At 41.9% G+C, this 19,347-nt stretch overlaps 1 protein-coding gene across 5 annotated transcripts in view; it reads right to left on the bottom strand.

Annotated features, from left to right (window-relative positions):
* PLXNB3 (plexin B3) overlaps window positions 1–19,347 on the bottom strand; it is a 104,871-nt gene that overhangs the window by 25,219 nt on the left and 60,305 nt on the right. For all 5 annotated transcript variants that reach the window (XM_029609368.1, XM_029609400.1, XM_029609356.1 and 2 more), the window contains 3 exons: window positions 19,096–19,226; window positions 18,547–18,720; window positions 18,258–18,426 (listed from right to left, as the gene is read on the bottom strand). In XM_029609368.1, the coding sequence (XP_029465228.1) occupies window positions 18,258–18,426; window positions 18,547–18,720; window positions 19,096–19,226 (474 nt within the window). The remainder of the gene's footprint in view (window positions 1–18,257; window positions 18,427–18,546; window positions 18,721–19,095; window positions 19,227–19,347) is intronic.

Below are 19,347 nucleotides of genomic sequence, written 5' to 3'. Positions count from 1 at the left end.
CTGCAGCCAAATGCGGATATGAGAGAAAGGCTTTGCAGTTGCTGTATATGTGACCAGACTGATAGATTTACAGGCCCTGCCCACCTGGATGGAGTCAGTGAGACCAAGAGAAACATAAGGACAATTGGTGCTGCGTCAATCTGTGCAGCCAAACATTAGAGGCCTCTTTTTATGGCTCTGGGGCCAATCGCAGAACAGATCTTAGTTCACTGTTAGATGTGAACAACTGGCAGTTGTCATGATGACAGCTCCCTGAACCTGGAGAAAGAAACAAAGGACTTGGAAAAGGGCTTTTATCAAAACCTTAATTGTGAATTCACCTATGAATGAAGCTGCTGAATTATGCATAGGTAAGCCCTTAAGAGCAGAGGGGAGCAAGCACTCAGGGTCGGTCAATCATTACCCATCAAGAAGAAGGCGGCAACCCATTCGAGTGCTGATAGATCCCCATGCCTTGCCTCCCTGCACCCTATGCAGAAGCAACTTGCAGAAAACAAGGGCACAGAAGAATCAGTTTCACACGCTACAGGCATCCGAGACTGGAGAGCTGAACAACCCCTGTTGCTTCAGTGACAAAGATTGCCCTCTCTGGAGCCGTGCCAAAGACCTGAGAAGGGCAGAGACTGCCAGACCAAGGACCCGGAGAGTGTGAGTCACTGCAAGTCCCATATTAGTGAGAAACAATGGGCACCAAGTCCAGTTTAGTGGGTTATGAAGTTAAGGGTCTTTAGCCCTTTAGATATGCAAGTCTAGGCTAGCAGGATGTGATGCTAGCATTAATTCTGTAATCTGATAAGCATCGGATGTCAAGCATGCTTTTGTAATTATTGTTTTATTTTCTTTTTGTTTCTCTAATAAGTACTGTCCCTGTATTAATGTTCTTATGGTAGGACTCAAGAAACAAAGAGGAAGGTGATCTACAAAAGTCATGAGGATAAACAAAAAGAAATAGATGCCAGATGTCCTTAAAACTTTTATTGTAGTGGAGACGTATTATAAATGCCTGATTCTGGCCAAGTTTCGCCACTTGTTAGGTGGCTGTCTCAGGGGCTGAATAAAAGCGAAACAAATAATATAGAACATAATTAAAACATATATAAGTTGTATTGAGTTTTCTTTATATATGTTTTAATTATGTACTATATTATTTATGTTTCGCTTTTATTCAGCCCCTGAAGCAGCCACCTAACAAGTGACAAAACTCAGCCAGAGTCGGGCATTTATAATACATCTCCACTACAATAAAAGTTTTAAGGACATCTGGCATCTATTTCTTCTTGTTTATCTTTAATATTCTTATGGTAACCACTGGAATAAATAAGATTTTATTCAAATGTTCAGGATATGTATCTCATATTAATTAGAGCAGTGGTTCTCAACCTTTTTCCCATCGTGACACACCTGACAGGCCATGCTCACATGTGTGACACACTGCTCATTACAATTCACGGCGGCAATAAAAAGTAAAGGTCCGGTAATTATTTTTATTGTTTAAAATGACAAGAAAAGATAAGTATTCTGTCTGAACAGAAATTGCATAAATAGTAAACATCCCACACCAAAACAGCACCAATTTCCAGCACTTAACAGTAACCACCTTACCTAAGAAAAGGCAACAATGAAAATATTACACCAGGCCTTAAGACACCAATACACCTCCTATTAGGAAAACGGACCAAGTCAGGCTGCTATAGAGCCCTGCACAGAAAACCTCATCTAAATCACTTAATAAGGAATAAAGAGAACAAAACGCAAAACTAGAAGCATGCTGAAAAAACTGAATTGGAAACCACAACAAGCGGTATTTCACTGTATGCAGTGAAATAAAGGAAAAAAGAAACATCACCCATCCTTATAAAACAAATCAAGAAATATAAAATCAGCAGCAGTAAAACCATACTAACGAAAAGAACAGATTATTTTGAAACAGCTGATGAGTGGAATATCCAATAATTAAAAACTCATATAAAAAATTTCTATATACCAATAAAATATTTCGAAATAGCAGACACAAAGACCCAGTAATGAAAAATAAGGATACAAACATTTATTTCCTCTGCAATCCTGGGAACGTTTGATATCCATGTCTCCTAAGATTGTTTTGAATTAGCAGGAGGAGTGGTGGTTTGCATGGAACTTTCTCCTCTCTCTCAGTCACATACCAGCTCTCTCTCTCTCACACTGGCTCTCAATTACACACCTATATACACATGCTCTCAGTCACTCACATATACACATGCTTTTTCTCTCACTTATTTAGGCTCTTAATTACACATTTACACACATGCTGTCTATCTTTTCAGGCTTACACACACATGCTTTCAATCACATAAATACATGCTGTCTTTTTCTCTCACACACAGACTCTCATTCACATGCTTACAAACATGCTCTCTCTCTTTCTCTCATTTACACACAGGCTCTCAATCACATACTCACATGCTCCCTCACCTAAACCAGCTCTCATTCACATACAGACACACATGTTCTCTCTCTCTTACTTATACACACAGGCTCTTAATCATACATACACATAATCTCTCTCACACACAAAGGATCTCAATCATACACACATACTCTTTCACACAAACAGGTTTTCAATCACAAACTTACACATACAGGTTCCCAATCGTAAACTTACATTCATGCTCTCTCTCTCTCAGAGGCACGCTCTCAATCACAGACATACTCTCTTTCACATATACAGGCTCTCAATCATTCACATACATGCTATCTCACACACACACATACACACACAGGATCCCAAACACACATGCTTGCTTGCTCATTCACTCTCTCTCCCTCCCTCCCTCCCCGGAACTAGCGGCAGCAGCAGCCTCCTCCCAACCCTAACCTCCTTCATTTTCAGCCCTGGTGGAGCAAGGAGTCCTATCGGCCATGGGGGTTGATATTCTTCTTCATTTTTCTCCAAGCCACGTTGCTCATTCCTCAGGCCGCGCCTCTCTTCTGTTCTTCGGGCCGACGCTGACCACACTACCAGGGTCTCTTCTTCCCATGCACGCACCTGCTGCTCACCACTTCCTCCTCCGGGCCGTGGGGGGATGGGGGTGGGAAGAAGAGACCATGCCGGTGCCGCTGACTCCAGCTGTCCTGCCGCGTTCCACCAGGGCTGACAGCATTTTAAGCCCGGGCGGAGGAGGACCGGGGAGCAGCTGGGTCAGCTGGGGACCGGGAAGTGTGGCAACACACCTGCGTGTTCTTGGCGACACACTGGTGTGTCGCGACACACCGGTTGAGAACCAATGAATTAGAGGATTGCTGGAAAATGGAAGCAGTAGGCAGGGGGTAAGACCTAGAAATCCCCCTATAGGCCACTGTTAGAAAAAGGATACAGGGCTCGATGGACCTTTGGTGTGACCCAGTATGGCAAATCTTGTGTACTTACGTAAGGCTTACAATTGATATCAACTAAAGGACTATAAGCTCTTACAAAACACAACAGCCAAGCTTATTTTTAGCTAACCATGTCATATCTTTGCTTGGAGAAATTCACTAGCTTTCTTCACTTTGCTGAGTGAGGTTTAAGATTAATTTCTTTTTAAAGTATTAAATAATCATCCAAGTTATTTGGCTAATCTCCTCATTTCATACAAATGATCAGAGACATTTGCTCATCCTATACTGATTTACTGAGATTACAATCTCACAGAGATTAGATTAGAATCTAGTAGTCAAATCTGTTTTGCTCATCAAGCCTGTATATAGGCCTTGAGCCTGAATGTGTATTTCCTGATTCTGCTGGCAACATATTTCACAACCATGTGCTTTGGCAAGCTCAATACCGGAAGAAGGCAACACCCCAGAGACGGTGCCTGATTGGACAATAAAGCTACGTTCATAATTGGATATTGACTGAAATTAATACACCCAGGATGTGCATCAATGTATTTCTATTGGACAGTGCAAAAAGTTTAAAAACTCCAGCCGAAGAGCTCCGCATCTGAGAAGCAAGCTGATGCCCAGTTGCCACTGACCTGCGCCTCCAGAGAAACAACGACTTCCTCTTTCCTTGTTCCTCTTTTTAAATTGTCTATATTGTCTTTGTATTGCTATCAATAAATTTGCCTTTTAGATCAAAAAGCTGTCTGAAGGTGCTTCCCGAACACCCGCAGAAAACATATGGTCCTTCGAGCCGGAAAACGGAAAAGAAAGCCTAACGCCTGATGCGGGTATCGCGGGCTAGCACACCTTCAGGGATACCTCATTGCCAGCATCGAAGGAAGTGAGGGTGCCATTGATCGGGAGTGGAAAACTGCCCTGAAGCATCCTAAATCTACTTTGAGATTTTTGAGCCCTGAAGCACTTCAGTAACCACTTTGAGGAAGTAAGTCTTACTCTCAAAGAAAAGAAAAAAAAACTGTTCATTAACTTTTATTATCTCTCCACCAATATCTCCTAGACCTTAGCGCGCACTGCTATCTGGCAGATCTTGTACAGTACCAATCAATAAGCCCAAGTTGAATATTGCGACATAACCACCTGGGACTTTTTACCTGGAACCCCCGAGGGAACACGTACAGGGACGGAGTGTCGGGTGGATCCAGAAGCGGGAATACGTACCGCCAGAAATAAGAAGCCTTCAGATCCAGCATTCCAAGGAATACGTACTTGGAGCTGGCTACACAGTCTGGAAAGGTAAGTAAAAACTTGTCTTATACGAGTGAGTCATAGGTTTTTCCGTTAGTGTACTAATAAGTTCGAAAACAATTGGCAGACTTGACGCTGCCTTTTGGCCCTATCCCGGTTGTTTCGGCGGTAACGCACTGGAGCCCAAGTAATTTAAGTAGGAACAGGTAACCAGTCGAACGGAACGAAAAGGAGTAGATAGGTCTTTAGTTAGATAGTTAGATAGATAGTCAGATAGTTAGATAGTTGTCTGCAGGCTGTCTCTCCCTGTCCCGCTGTGAATACCTTCGTGTTTGAAGAAGTACAGCACACCGGAAGCGTGGATTCACGGTACGGTGAAAACTACAATTAAGGTAAGGTTGAACCACTCTTTCTCATAAGGGAGTGGCTACACGAAATTTATTATTAATAATTATGTCGCAGTTTTGGTCTGCAATATTAAGAGGTCCCAAGATAGCAGAGGAGGTCTGTCCGTCATGTCCCCTGAGCAGAGTCATTGCTCTGCATAAGCCCAATGAGAAATTAATTCGCAAATGCCACTCTAAGTGGGTTGCGTGGGCAGCAAGGGATAGTTCCCTAGAATGGCCAGTAGGGGGCTCCTTTGACCCGTCCACGCTCATACAGCTAATAGCCTATTTTAAGAACAGATATAGCAAACCAAGGGCAAGATACAATAAGAGGCTAGCGGACCATATACAAGTGTCCAGATGGTTCGCTATGACAGGAACATATTTAGTAGCTATTACTGGTGATAGAGAAGTGTCACCACCCCCATATGATTCACTATATGTTCGTGATTGTTTAGAGCCTGAAGAAACAGTGACTGCAGTGGGTAATTTACATACAGATCCTGCTGTACCTTCAGAAAGGGAAGGAGAACCCCAAGTAAGTCCCACAGTTCCCACAAGCACACCCCGACTCAGTACAGTTGAGATTGAAGATGACCTTTTTGAAGATGCTGTTCCTGCATTTCAGGAATACGGCATGTGGTTAGTAGACCCAGTAGAAAGCCCAGTAATTGTAGATATGCACAATTCAGCAGACACTGGAATGCCAGTAGATTCTGCACTGAGTACTATTCTTGTGCCAGAAGATTTATTACCCCCTCGTCCACCATCTCCTCCCACACCTCTTCCCTCTCCTCCTCCTTCACCTCCTCCTACACCGCCTCCTCCAGTATTATCACCAATTCCTGAACCTTTTGACCTGTCACACACTCCCTGCCCCCGATCCATGCCTATTCTAATTGCAGATAGCGGCGAGGATACGGAAAGTAGTGAGGAAATTGAACTAGTCACTGTAACTTCAACTACCGCTGGTCCTCCAGCAGCCAAAATTGCTAAATTAGATTATTCAATTTTTTATGTCACTATTTGGATTGATTCATTTCATGGATGGACACTTGCCTTAAGCCCACAGAAGAGAGTCTGTCCTCTAGAAGGATCCCTGATTGCAATTGCACTGAACACTGTTCGGAGTGCTGGAAGCCGTAACCACGCTTCCAAATGCATGACCAGATGCATGACCTTGGGCCAGATAACATCACTACTGACATCGCAGTGGCATAATAAACAAAAACAGTGTCGGCGTGAAATGAACGATTTGGTGAGACAATATAATGGTCTGTTTCAAACCAGATTACGCCAAGTAATGGGGCAAGCTGAAAACATCTGGAAGAAGTGCCTTCGTGGGCCCTTGTATTCCGTTACAGGAAACCTGAGCTTTTAGAGTGCATGTCCCCAGATAAAGTGAGTCCACACCTATCAGAGACGGTATCTGCGTATGTAGGACCTTACATTGCCATCTTAGTGAAGCTTGGACAGAACACAGTGTGAACTTAATATGAAACACAGTTTTAAATGGAACCACATTTAGTAAGACCATCCTTTAGGATGATCTCCTTATTCTGAGCCTTATTTTTATAGCTATTGCTTGCTTTACTGCAATATTCATTTCAGGACCAAGAAACTAAGATAAGAATTTGCTTACCTAGGATATTTGCGTACATAAGACTAGTAAATCCTTGCCAGCCTTCCCGATGTCTGTCATGTAAGCCGGAGTGACACGCGTTGCATACAGGAACCCCCGGTATATAAAATCCTCCGGTATATAATATCCAAAAATAAATAGATATGTCTCTATAGACTTTGTCTGACTAATTACGTGCTGTCCCTACTATAGAAGACAGCAGCCGTGCACTGGGATCAGATGCATGTGGTCAGTCAGTTGTTATCTGATTGAGAACTTTTGTAGTGCCATCACAGATGTTTAACGCCCTAAAAGTAACAAGGTGGACAGATATAACAGGTTGCTAGGCTTCCCATGTTAATGTATTTACTGGTCTTATTGTTCAAGCTATTAAGATTTATTTGTGTTACCATTTGCAGGTATAATTTTAGTATAAGCATTTTTAATATAAGTAAGTTAATTTTTAAACGGTACCATATAGTTTTAAGTTTTAAGTGTAAGTTCCTCTTTTCAATGTGAATGTATTTTTATTAAGGTGTTCACCAAGCGCATGCGATACCTTCCTCTTACAACATGTTATTTCCTTTCTGCTCTGAACTGTACATTTGTGGTAAAAGAGGGATCAAGGGGGGGAGCGAGATACACCTCCCACCAATTTAAATCCCTTTTGCTCTTAACTTTACATACTGATTCTTTATTACGTTACTGACTTCACATTCCTTTAATACTGAACTTGAGTACTGACAAGAACATATACTAGTGTTAGAATTTAGAGTCTGAGCTGCTGAATTATGATTCTGAGAGGAGAATTATGAATTTGAAAGGACATTTTAACTAAAGAGTCAAACTGTATCTTAACAGAAAAAAAAAGGGAAGTTGTCTCTTGCAAACCTGCAGAGTACAGCTTATCTGTTCTGCCAGCACTAGCTGTGCTACGAACGGAAGAAAGAAAAAAAAAAAAAGGAGAAATAGTTTCTAGTTTAAAATGTAGCATATTTAAGTATTAGTTATTTGATATTTGAGTTCTAATTATTATAATTATTTGGTATGACACATTGACTATAAGCTCAGAACATTATTGATTAAATTTATTATTGGTTGGAAATCTATATGTACAATATTTGTTAATTTGATATTTCAATTGTATGCTAGTATTTACTTTTCAGGTCTTCAAGGACTTCTACCTTTTTGACAGAATTCTGAACTTTTATTTTTCATACACATTTTTGAATTTTTGAATTTTTGATTTTGGATCCACTTTTCTTTTGATACATTTTTTGATACGAATTTTGAGCTCAAATTATATGTTATCTGTTGTCTGTCCTATGTGAAGACGACATTGAATGTACATTTGTTGGATGAATGAGTGTATGTCAGTCCAGTGTGACATATGTTTAATGTAATGTCTGAAATATTCGTTATTTGTGGTTTAGCTTACCACAGATGACTTTTCTTTAAATGCTTAATTTGCTTTTATGCTACTTTACCATATTAGGTATCTGAAACTATTAAAGAAGCACATATCCTCACTAGGCCGTGATGAATGAAAAGTTGATACATCTCACTGAAAGCGTGAAAACAACATTTATGGGACTCACTCCATTCTTCCCATCCCTTCTATGGAAGTCTCGGCCTTAACATAGAATTCATCTTCCACTCATCATTGAACTTTACTACTCTTGCTTGATTATATTTTGTCTTTATGCTGTTGTACTCTACATTAATGCAGTTCTCATGATTGTGTGAATCTTATTGCCCTGATCAGATTAGATCCATTCCCAATTATTGTCAGCTCTTTACACAAAGACTAACTGTTATGCATTACACCACATTATGTTTGTCAAATGTCAATGATAATTGATTGCCATATACTCCAAGCTCATATGCCATTCTGCAAATGCCATGATTTGGATATCTACATACATCTACATACACCTACATGTTACACACCACATTAATTTAAAATACTAAAGTTTTGCTGCTATTCCCAGTTCTCTCATATCCATTATATGATTAATTAAGATGATCATTCATCCCTAGGTCCCATAGATAACTGGTTTGACTTACCATCTATGATTTCAATATTGCTTTCCACGTTATATTCATCTCCAGTTGCTACACTCTGCCCTTTTTAGTCCAGACTTGTTCAGACATCTGCGTGTCAGTGAAAGACCGGCGCAATGTGCTGCAGCATAGTTTGTCAGTTCAGCCTTCACACCGTTCTTGGGCAGCTCATGTGAATAGGCTGCACAGACCAGCTATAGCTATGCCCAAATTGAAGAGAACATGCATGGCTAGTGATTCTAGAGGTTTAATGTAGTCCCAAATGTTTATATAGTTATTCTTGGTGATTGAAGACAGAATTATGACATTCATTTGATCTCCCTATTCTTAAACATCACATTTAGTAGAGTTTGCATATACCATCCCATTGGTTACAGAGATTTCTTATCCCTCATCCATATTGATGTCTCCTTCGACATCCTACTCCTAATTTAGATTTGAAGCATTTGTTTATATTCCCATAATGTTCAAATGCATGGTAGGCTAAGACATAAGCAATAGTACTCCCAAGCATGGTTTTGCTTCTATTAATTAATTCCAACTATTGCTTCTGCTATGTCTCAAATACTCTCAAGTTACTCTCAAGTTGCTGCAGTCCGTCAACATCTAATGATGAGCATGATTGAATCCCCTTCTGAAATTAATTAATGAGATTTTCCAAGGGAAAAGATTGTATTTCCACAGAATTTGGTTTAATTGATGGGAAACACAGTTTAAAGTGGCTTACATTTCTAAGTGAGTTTGCAATGGTTAATTGTGAGAATGAATGAAGTTTGTTATTTTAATGGCCTAAGACATCATCCTGCATTACTGTGAAGACAACTATGAACTCCTATACCATATTAAAGGAAGCCCTTCATTTACCAGCAGCTATGTTACTTCCTCAGGCTGTTATGCTTAACGATGACGGGTAAGCACCAGGTAGCAAATCATTAGGATTGCGTACCCTGGGCAACCTAAGACAGTGGCATTAACCCTGAGTAGAATGATGGATTATTGCTTCAACCATTCTAACCATTCATTGACAATCAATAATCAATCATTAAGTGAATTAATTGATTTATATGCTGCTAATAGGAGCACATTACAGAATCTTGGACCAACTGGAAGAAGGCCAGAACAATACCTGAATGAAGAATGAATGTGAGATTGAATGACAATAAAACAAAATACAAAATGAGTATACCTGAGCAATTGTGATTGTGATTGTGGATGTGAGTTATATAAAAAGAATGATTCAACACCATAAAGAATATGGAAGCCATTTTTAACAGTCCAAAAGGTGGGTCATACTAAATTGATGCTATGACCATTTCAATCCAGGAAATACAATCTCAGCCTTTCATTGGTGAATCGTTCCCCAACGATTCAAGGGGGGGAATGTATATAGGCCTTGAGCCTGAATGTGTATTTCCTGATTCTGCTGGCAACATATTTCACAACCATGTGCTTTGGCAAGCTCAATACCGGAAGAAGGCAACACCCCAGAGACGGTGCCTGATTGGACAATAAAGCTACGTTCATAATTGGATATTGACTGAAATTAATACACCCAGGATGTGCATCAATGTATTTCTATTGGACAGTGCAAAAAGTTTAAAAACTCCAGCCGAAGAGCTCCGCATCTGAGAAGCAAGCTGATGGCCAGTTGCCACTGACCTGCGCCTCCAGAGAAACAACGACTTCCTCTTTCCTTGTTCCTCTTTTTAAATTGTCTATATTGTCTTTGTATTGCTATCAATAAATTTGCCTTTTAGATCAAAAAGCTGTCTGAAGGTGCTTCCCGAACACCCGCAGAAAACAAGCCCCAATGCTCTGGAGTACCTTATCTTTGGAAGTGCGCCACTAGCCAAATTATCAAAAATTTAGAAAGGGGGTAGAAACGTGGCTCTTCCAAGAGCTAAGGAAAACAAAATCATCAGGTAAGTAATTTCTCCATTTCCTAGCATGTAGACAGATGGACCCTGGACCAGTGGGATATACCAAAGCTACTCCTGAACAGGGCAGGAGGCTGCCCACGGTCCAGTCAACACTGCACATGCAAAGGCTGTGTCCTCCTGGGCCTGCACATCCAGACAATAAAACCTGGAAAAGGTGTGTAAGGAGGACCATGTCGCAGCTCAGCAAATATCGACAGGAGACAACCACCTCATGACTGCCTGAGTTCTAGTGGAATGAGCCCAAACCTGAGTAAGCAACGGCTTTTCAGCAACCACATACGTGGCCTGAACACCTCCTTAATCCAGTAAGCTATCATAACCTGTGAAGCTAGTTCGTCCTGCTTCCTTCCACCATGAAGGACAAACAGACAATCTGACTTTCGGAAAGGCTCAGAAACCTCTACATACCGCACGACAAGTCTCTTGACATCCAAGGAACTTAGGAGGCGATACTCCTATGCGTCCCTGACCTTATCCAGGGACGGCAAAGAAATGGATTGATTTAAATGGAACTCTGAGACCACCTTAGGCAAGAAAGAGGGTACAGTACACAACTGCAATGTCCTTGAAGTCAACCCAAGGAATGGTTCCTAGTAAGAGAGGTCTTGCCATTCGGAAATGCGATGCGCAAAACATATAGCCACCAGAAACACCATCTTCAGGGTCAATAACCACAAGGAAAGGCTACGCAGCAGTCGAAATGTAGAGCCCACTAAAAAATCCAGCTCCAGGTTAAGACTCCACAAAGGAACAGACAACCACAAGGGAGACTGAAGGTGCTTCACTCCCTTCAAGAAAAGGGCCACATCAGGATGGGACACTAGGGAGACACCACATACCATGCCTCTGAAACATGTAAGAGCCACAACCTGAACCTTCAACGAATTAAGGGCCAATCCCTTACTCAACCCATCCTGCAAAAAAATCCAGAATAAGAGGGATCTTAACCGAACAAGGAAGATCACCGTGCTCCTCACACCAGGCCTCAAACACTATCCAAACACGCACATATACTAGAGAAGTGGAGAACGTCTGAGCGCGGAATAAGGTAGCAATCACTGCAGAAGAATATCCACACACTTCAATAGGCGAGTCTCTCAAGAACCAAACCATAAGACAGATCCTTGTGAAGAACTGGCCCTTGCTGCAACAGATCCATGCATGGCAGAAGACGAAGGGGGTCTTCCAGCAGGAGTTGCCACAAATCCGCATACCACGGATGCCTGGGTCAATCTGGAGCCACCAGGAGTACTAGCCCCCCTGTAGATTTTGATTCTGCAAATGACCCTGCCCAGCAAGGGCCATGGAGGAAAGACATAAAGCAACTTGTCTTCCAGCCAGACCTGTATGACAGCATTGATTCTCAGGGACAATGGATCTCTCCTGTGACTGAAGAATCGAGGAACCTTCGCATTGCGAGATGTTGTCAACAGGTCTAGGGACGGAAGGCTCCAGCAATCCACTAACAGCTGAAACACCTCAGCAGACAACACCCATTCTCTGAGGTCCAGACTCTCCCTGCTGAGAAAGTCTGCTCTAATGTTGTCTTTTTCTGCGATGTGAGAGGCCGAGATCATCTGAAGAAGTCCTTCTGCCCATTCCATAAGTTGGTCTATTTCCTGCAACACTTGCCGGCTCTTGGTTCCTCCCTGGCGATTGATGTAGGCCACCATCGTTGCATTGTCCAACATCATGCAGACCACTCGACCCAGTAGTCAGTGGCTGAACTGCAAGCACACCAACCTGACCGCCTGGGCTTCCAGGTGATTGATGTTCCAGAGACCCTCTTCGGCCATCCAATGTCCCTGGGCCATCAGTTCCTGATAGTGAGCTCCCCAACCCTGGGGACTCACATCTGTCAAGAGCACCAATCAGTTTGGGGAGGACAAGGAAACTCCCCTTCTCAGATAAGCCTCCTGCAACCACCACTGGAGGTGAGAGCAGATTCCCATCGGCAAGTGGCGCCGAACCAAATAGTCCTGAGATTGCGGGTTCTGACGAAACAGCAGTGAGCACTGAAGAGGACACATATGTGCCCTCGTCCATGGCACCATTTCCAGGGTTGCTGCCATCAAACCAAGCACCTGTAGATAGCGCTACACCATTGGGTGGATAGTGTTCACCAACTGATGCACCTAAGACATCAACTTTTGGATCCATGCATCCGGTTAAAAAAAACCTTGTCCAGCCTCATGTTGAAGGGAACTCCCAGATATTGCAATAAATGAGAAGTCCAGAGACTGCTCTTGACCAGATTCACCACCCTACCAAGCTCCTGCAGCAAGGAAATCACCTTGCTGGTCACCCATACTGCTCTCTACCAAAGACCTGGCCCGAATCAGCCAGTTGTCCAAGTATGGGTGTACCAGGATCCCATCTTATCTCAATGCTGCCGCCACATGACCTTGGAAAATATTCTGGGGATGGTGGCCAGACCAAAGGGCAGCACCCAAAACTGATAATGGCGACCCAACACCGCAAAGCATAGAAAATGTTGGTGCTCCAAATGGACGGGAATAGGAAGGTAAGCCTCAGACAGATCCAGGGAGGTCAGAAACTCCCCCAGTTGTATGGCCATTATCACAGATCGAAAGGTTTCCATGCGAAAATGAGTCACCTGTAGATGACGGGTTGACACTCTTGAGGCACAGGATGGGACGAAAGGAACCTTCCTTCTTCGGTACAACAAAATTAATAGAATAGCACCCCATATTTTCCTGAAATGTAAGCACGAGAACAATAGCCCTCAGCTGGAGGAGCCAAAGAAGCGTAGACTCCACTGCCTGCTTCTTCTGCAGGGAATGGCAAGGAGACACCATGAACATGTCCCAAGGAATGCTGCGAAGCTCCAGCGCATAACCTTCCCTTGACACTTCCAGAACCCACTGATCTGACATGATCTCAACACACCTTTGATAAGAGAGAGCTCGGCACCCCCCTCCCCCCCCAATCTCCTCCTCCTGAAGGTGTGTCGGCAAACCTTCATTTGGAAGCTCGGGATGGTCTGCCACCCGAGTCTGCTCTTCTCTTGGACTGTCGGGGACAAAAGGACTGAGACCTACCAAAAAGCAGAGTCCTCCCAAAGGTCGGGTATCTGTAGTGACGAAAATTCTTTGAACCACTGAGGCGATCCCTCATGGAAAAGGGGGAACTGCAATTACTTCTTATCCTCTGGTATCTAGGGAACTGGGGATTCACCCCACTTACTGGCCAGCTTTTCCAACTTACTCCCAAACAAGAGTGAGCCTTTAAAGGGCATGCGATAAGGCCCTAATGCACACAACACCAGCCACATCGCAGCGGTACAATTTAAATCAGGGGAAGGAGAGGAGTGGGGGCGGGGTTATGGTCCAGCAGTGCTGCTGGTGATAATGTTTTCCACATTATCGCCAGCAGTACCGCAGGAAAACAACACCTTTTCCCGTGGCGCTATGGGGGTGAAAGCGTGCGGCCTGGCTGCAACTGCGGTGGGCGAAAACGCCCTGCCACAATGTGGCCAGCTGCAAACTTTCACCCCTCCCTGCCCCTTTTCTTCCCCGATGGGCCATCATTCCGCTACATTTATAGCAGAATGATGAATCCCAGGGTTGGTTTCTTGGCCTGACAGGAGCTCTTTTTAGTAAAGCAAGCATATGTCCTTCAGATAAAGACAAGTTAACTAGCTTGGCAACAAGGACACAGATATCATCTATTGTAGCTTTCATCACTATAGCGTCACGAGGGTTTAGCAGACAGTTAGCTGACTTCATTGCTTTAATAATATTTGATATCTCCCTCTATGAAATAATAGTCAAAGTCGCTCCACCTCACTAAAAGGATCATCACTGAAACAAGGAGAAATCATAGGGCTAGGGTTAAGCTTTGTTTTAAGATCACTAATCTTGGTCAGAAAAACAATTAGCGAATGAGTCAGGACACAAACAGGAATTTGCGCTAGCTAGATTCAGTACTGCCTTGCTTGGCCCGTTTGTCGGATTAGATACAATATGAAAGAATTCACATGATTTATCATCAGCTTTTTTTTTTTTAAATAAAGTCATAGATTTTGTTCTGATAATTATGAATGGTTGATATCGGGGTGTGTGAGCTAGTGAGTCACTTTCTCATAACCTGCTATACACATATAAAAAAATGAAATGAGCTGATAGCTGTATGCACGCTGGGCAGACCCAGGGTGTTGCAGTGGGTATTGCTCTCTGGCTGCAATATTTAACCTGCTTTCATACAGATATAGAGCAGGAGCAGATAAGTATAACATGCACAGCCACATAAACAAATGGAAGTGTGCCATGCCCATAATTAGTGGCTTTGATTCTAACATTGATTATATACATGTGTTTCTTAATATAACTGCAGTTTTTGATACCCTGGATCATAGTATTCTTCTTATGCGATTACAATCTGCTGGAATCTCTGGAACAGTACTTAATTGGTTTACATCATATCTGCAAGACAGAACTCAGCAAATTAAAAAAAAAAAAAAAAGTGGTTTATTCTTCTCCAACTGGAATGTTGTGTCCTTGGGAGTCCCCCAAACTTCAGCATCATCAGCTACACTTTTCAACATTTACTTAGCTCCTCCTTGTCAATTATTGGCATGTCTAGGCGTAAACTATAAAATTTACGCTGACGACATCTAGTTATTTGTCCCTTATAACACTTCTTGGTCTAATACATTAGATCTTGCACTTTATGCATAAATTCAATAAAATGTTGGTTATCCCATAACTGCTTGAAACTAAATATCACAAAAATCTGAAATCATATTACTTTCAAGTATTAAATCTCCTTCCTCTGTGATCCCAACAATTATGACCTTCCAAGGATACAGCATTCCAATAACCTGTAAAGCCAGAAACCTTGGCATAGCAGATTCCAACCTCTTTGAGCAGTCCCAGATTTCCAGCTTGGTTTAATCTTCCTTTTATAAATTACATCTTTGAAACGATTAAAGCCACTCCTTGAAGTCTCCGATTTCCGTATAGTGCTACAATCATTGGTACTAAACAGCTTGAGTGATTGTAACTCTTTCTGTCTCGGCTTGCCAGTTTCCACAACCCTAGCCTTTACAAATAACTCAGAACTCCGCAGCCCGCCTCCTACCCGGAACTGGTTTAAGAGATCACGCAACTCCAGCCTTGCCATCACTGCACTGGCTTCCAATCATTTATCGCATTCAGTTTAAAGCGTTCACCAATTATATTCAGTTTGATACACAATGAAGCATCCACTAGCTAAGTGGCTCTCTCAAGATCTACAAACCAACCAGACATCTCCAATCCGCTACTGAAAACTTGCTGGAAATTCCAACTGTGAAAACAGCACGACTTGTATCACAAGAAAATCAAGTCTTTTCAGTTGCAGGCCCAAGACTTTGCAACTCCCTCCCAGACTCGATAAGCGAGATCCAGGATCTAAAACAAATTTCAAAAGAGCAGTGAAAAGCTCTCTCTTAAAACAAGCCTTTCCAAACTGAACTTACTCCGGCTGAAAAAGTTAAATTCAATTGCGCTTCCGGTCCTCTGCATTAGAAGAGCTATAATCACTGAGTTCTTCTTCTATTGTTTTTTTTGTATTCTACTAGTAATGTTTTCTGTATAATTTTCTGTATTGCTTGTGCATGTTATTAGTGTAAGCTGCCTCTGGTACCTCATGTAGAATACGGGGTAGAAGCATTTTTAAATTAAACAAACATGTATATCTATGTATATGAATATATAGATATGCACGTGTGCGCATCATACATGTGTATTTCCTTCCTTGGGGCATTTATGGCTGCAAACAGTCACATTTGAACATGGATCATATCAGGGACAGAAAAAGGCAGTAACATGCTGAAGTGGTTTTAATTTACATTTTATTGTGAATGTACTTGTGTGATCCGCACTGGACAAACTGTGCATTTGGAGATTGCAGAATATAAGTGTTTTAAATAAATATTGAAAACATGAAAAGCTTCACATGTATATCATCATTCAAATCTTGTAGATATTACTACAAAGGTGTTGATATAAGGAGTAGATACCTCAGAGCCTCAATACCTGTTCTAGCCAGAACGGCATGGTATTTTGAGAGGTTATTCCAATCATTGCTCTTTTAAAATCACCAACCACCTAATTCAATTTTTATTCAAAAAATATGTTTGTTTGTTACTTTTTCTATATTTTTTTATAAAAGATTTTTTTCAAAATACCACTTTAAAGAGATCCACAGCACAACTCAAAATCCAGAATAATTTAGAATTTCACAACTTCTGAATATGATGTTTAAAAAAATCACTTATCTGAAACTGGGTGTATTTTATAACCCTCTTCTTCACATATGTAACCATCTATGCACATATGTAACCGTCTGTGTCTCCCAGTTGTTCTTGTAGGTGGTTATTTAGACCAAATCAAAAAGCCTCAAGATTGGCTTCTGCATGTTAGAGCAGGGAAATCGCTTCCTCCACATAGGAGCAGACGTCGGCTAACGTTTCGCCATTGTGGCTTGTCTCAAGGCTCAAACTCAGTAAAGGATTACAACGTCCTCATCTTTTTCTTCAGCGGTACTCCGCTACTGCAGTTTTGAAAGCCTCTCAAAATACCATGCCGTTCTGGCTAGAACAGGTATTGAGGCTCTGAGGTATCTACTCCTTATATCACCACCTTTGTAGTAATATCTACAAGATTTGAATGATGATATACATGTGAAGTTTTTCATGTTTGAAATTGCTTTTGGTATCTTCACATTTACCTGCCTTATTTTGGAAATTTCTTAAATAAATATTGTACATGAGTTCATCATGGAGTTACATGCATGTCAGTACAAAAAAAAAAATTAAGCTATCAAATACTGGACAGACAATTCCATCACTGAAAGTAGCATTTCTCGTGATCACAAGAAAAAGGACTTTTAGGATCACTGGCCCTAAATTATAAAATAAATAATACTGTGAATTTCTAAGGTTGCATAAGAAGTGAAAACTTGGCATTTTTCACAACAGTTTTAAATTAAATGGTGATTATTTTTGGTTTTATTTTCATCTAAAGATTGATTAAATTGGGCAGTTTTTGTTTTATTTAATGTTACACATCTCTTTCATGATATATTTTATTCTATTGTTCCTCACTCAGGTCTACAGAACAATTGAGCATGCAATAAGTCTGACAAAATGAAAACACAAACAAACAAAAAAACCCCCATGCACGAGTTGGCAAACCTGCTACAGCGACTCGCTCCCACCTGCAGATCAGATGCTTTACTGTTATTATTTACATAAAATATTGCCCCCCTCCCTCTCCTCTTTCTGCCTGCCTGAACATATTATAATCTGGTATGGCCTTATCACCATCAGGGGATTCTACACTATCTCTTTGTTATAGCAACATCATCCAAACTTGCCTCTGGCTCTGCCAAGTCTGGCATTTCATTACCCAGACTATGAAGGTTTGTACATATAGCTTTCCAGATACTGCTCCTTCCCTTGTTTTCCTTGTCCTCCCTATTCTGATCAATGTTGCTACAGCTAATGAGAATTTTCTATCAGTAAGAAATGGAAAAGCTCCCCTGGTGATGATAAATGTTTCTGGTTCCGGGTCTGCAAGAGGAGCAGTTTAATCTAGCACCAGGTGACTGGGTCATTATGATTCATCTCACCTCCTCTGGGCCCACAGAGACATCACACTGCACTTGCAGAGCAGGGCTAGCCACCAGGCCACGTTTCCTCCTCTTCCTGTCACCCATCTGTGGCTCCAAGAGCACTCTGATGAGTGGCTCCTGCACTACATCCAGGTTAGTCCCACTCACAGTGATGGCTCGGCCACCCCTGTCCAAGAAAAAAACAGCACAGCTGAGGAGGAGCTTCGCCACTAGTGCTCATTTTTCATCTAGTCACGATACCTTCCCTGTTTTATATTATAATGCTGAAGCAGATGTGCATACTCACCCAAAGAAACCAGTGATGGGCTGGACAGAAACAATGGTGGGATTCTCTACATAATGATACAGAATCCCTTCTAGAACCTTCACTGCCTGACCATAGAATACACGCACAGGGAGCTGGTCGGTGTCACCACTTGGGCTAGTCAAGCACACAATCTGCTCATCCTGGACCTTGCTTCTGTAAAAAAAAAAAAAAAAAAAAAAAAGGATGCCCAATTGATTGACAGCTGATCTCTACAATGTTTGTAAGTGAAAAATTTGGAGATTCAATATCAAAATCTACTGTACTCTGTAAGTCTTCCTTCCCAATGCCACGCTACGATATATCTACCCACCGTTGCCTCCAATGATCACTCTTCTCCCCTACCATCATGGCCTCTGCCACTCTACCACCACTATCTATCACAAAGTATTAATCAAGTACTAATCCAGCCTGCCAAATCCTAACCACAGCTACACGGTGGTCTCCTGTCTTTCTTGGCAGATGACCTCTCCCCTTGCTGGACACTGCTCCCCTGTCTTAGTGCTAGCGCCTTATAAAATGTAAACTCACAAGACACAAGGCAGTTCCCCCACGAATGCTGCTCTGTCACTTCCTGTTCGTAGCTTGGTGCCGGAGATGGTGAGAGAGGTACCCCCAGCCACAGGGCCACGCTGGGGAGACACCCCACTCAGTACAGGATTCTGAAAGAAGGAAAAGTAGTGTTTATATTATGTAAAGCCAAATAAGTGCTTGAAAAGCAGAATATAAATCAAATCAAAGACCTGAGAACCTCAAGTTAGAAAATCAAAGTGGCTTGCAAAA

Source organism: Rhinatrema bivittatum, chromosome 1 (assembly GCF_901001135.1).
Source record: "Rhinatrema bivittatum chromosome 1, aRhiBiv1.1, whole genome shotgun sequence".
Taxonomy (NCBI): Eukaryota; Metazoa; Chordata; class Amphibia; order Gymnophiona; family Rhinatrematidae; genus Rhinatrema; species Rhinatrema bivittatum.
The sequence above is the reverse complement of the archived record's forward strand: the minus strand, read 5'-3'. Positions and strand labels throughout refer to the sequence as shown.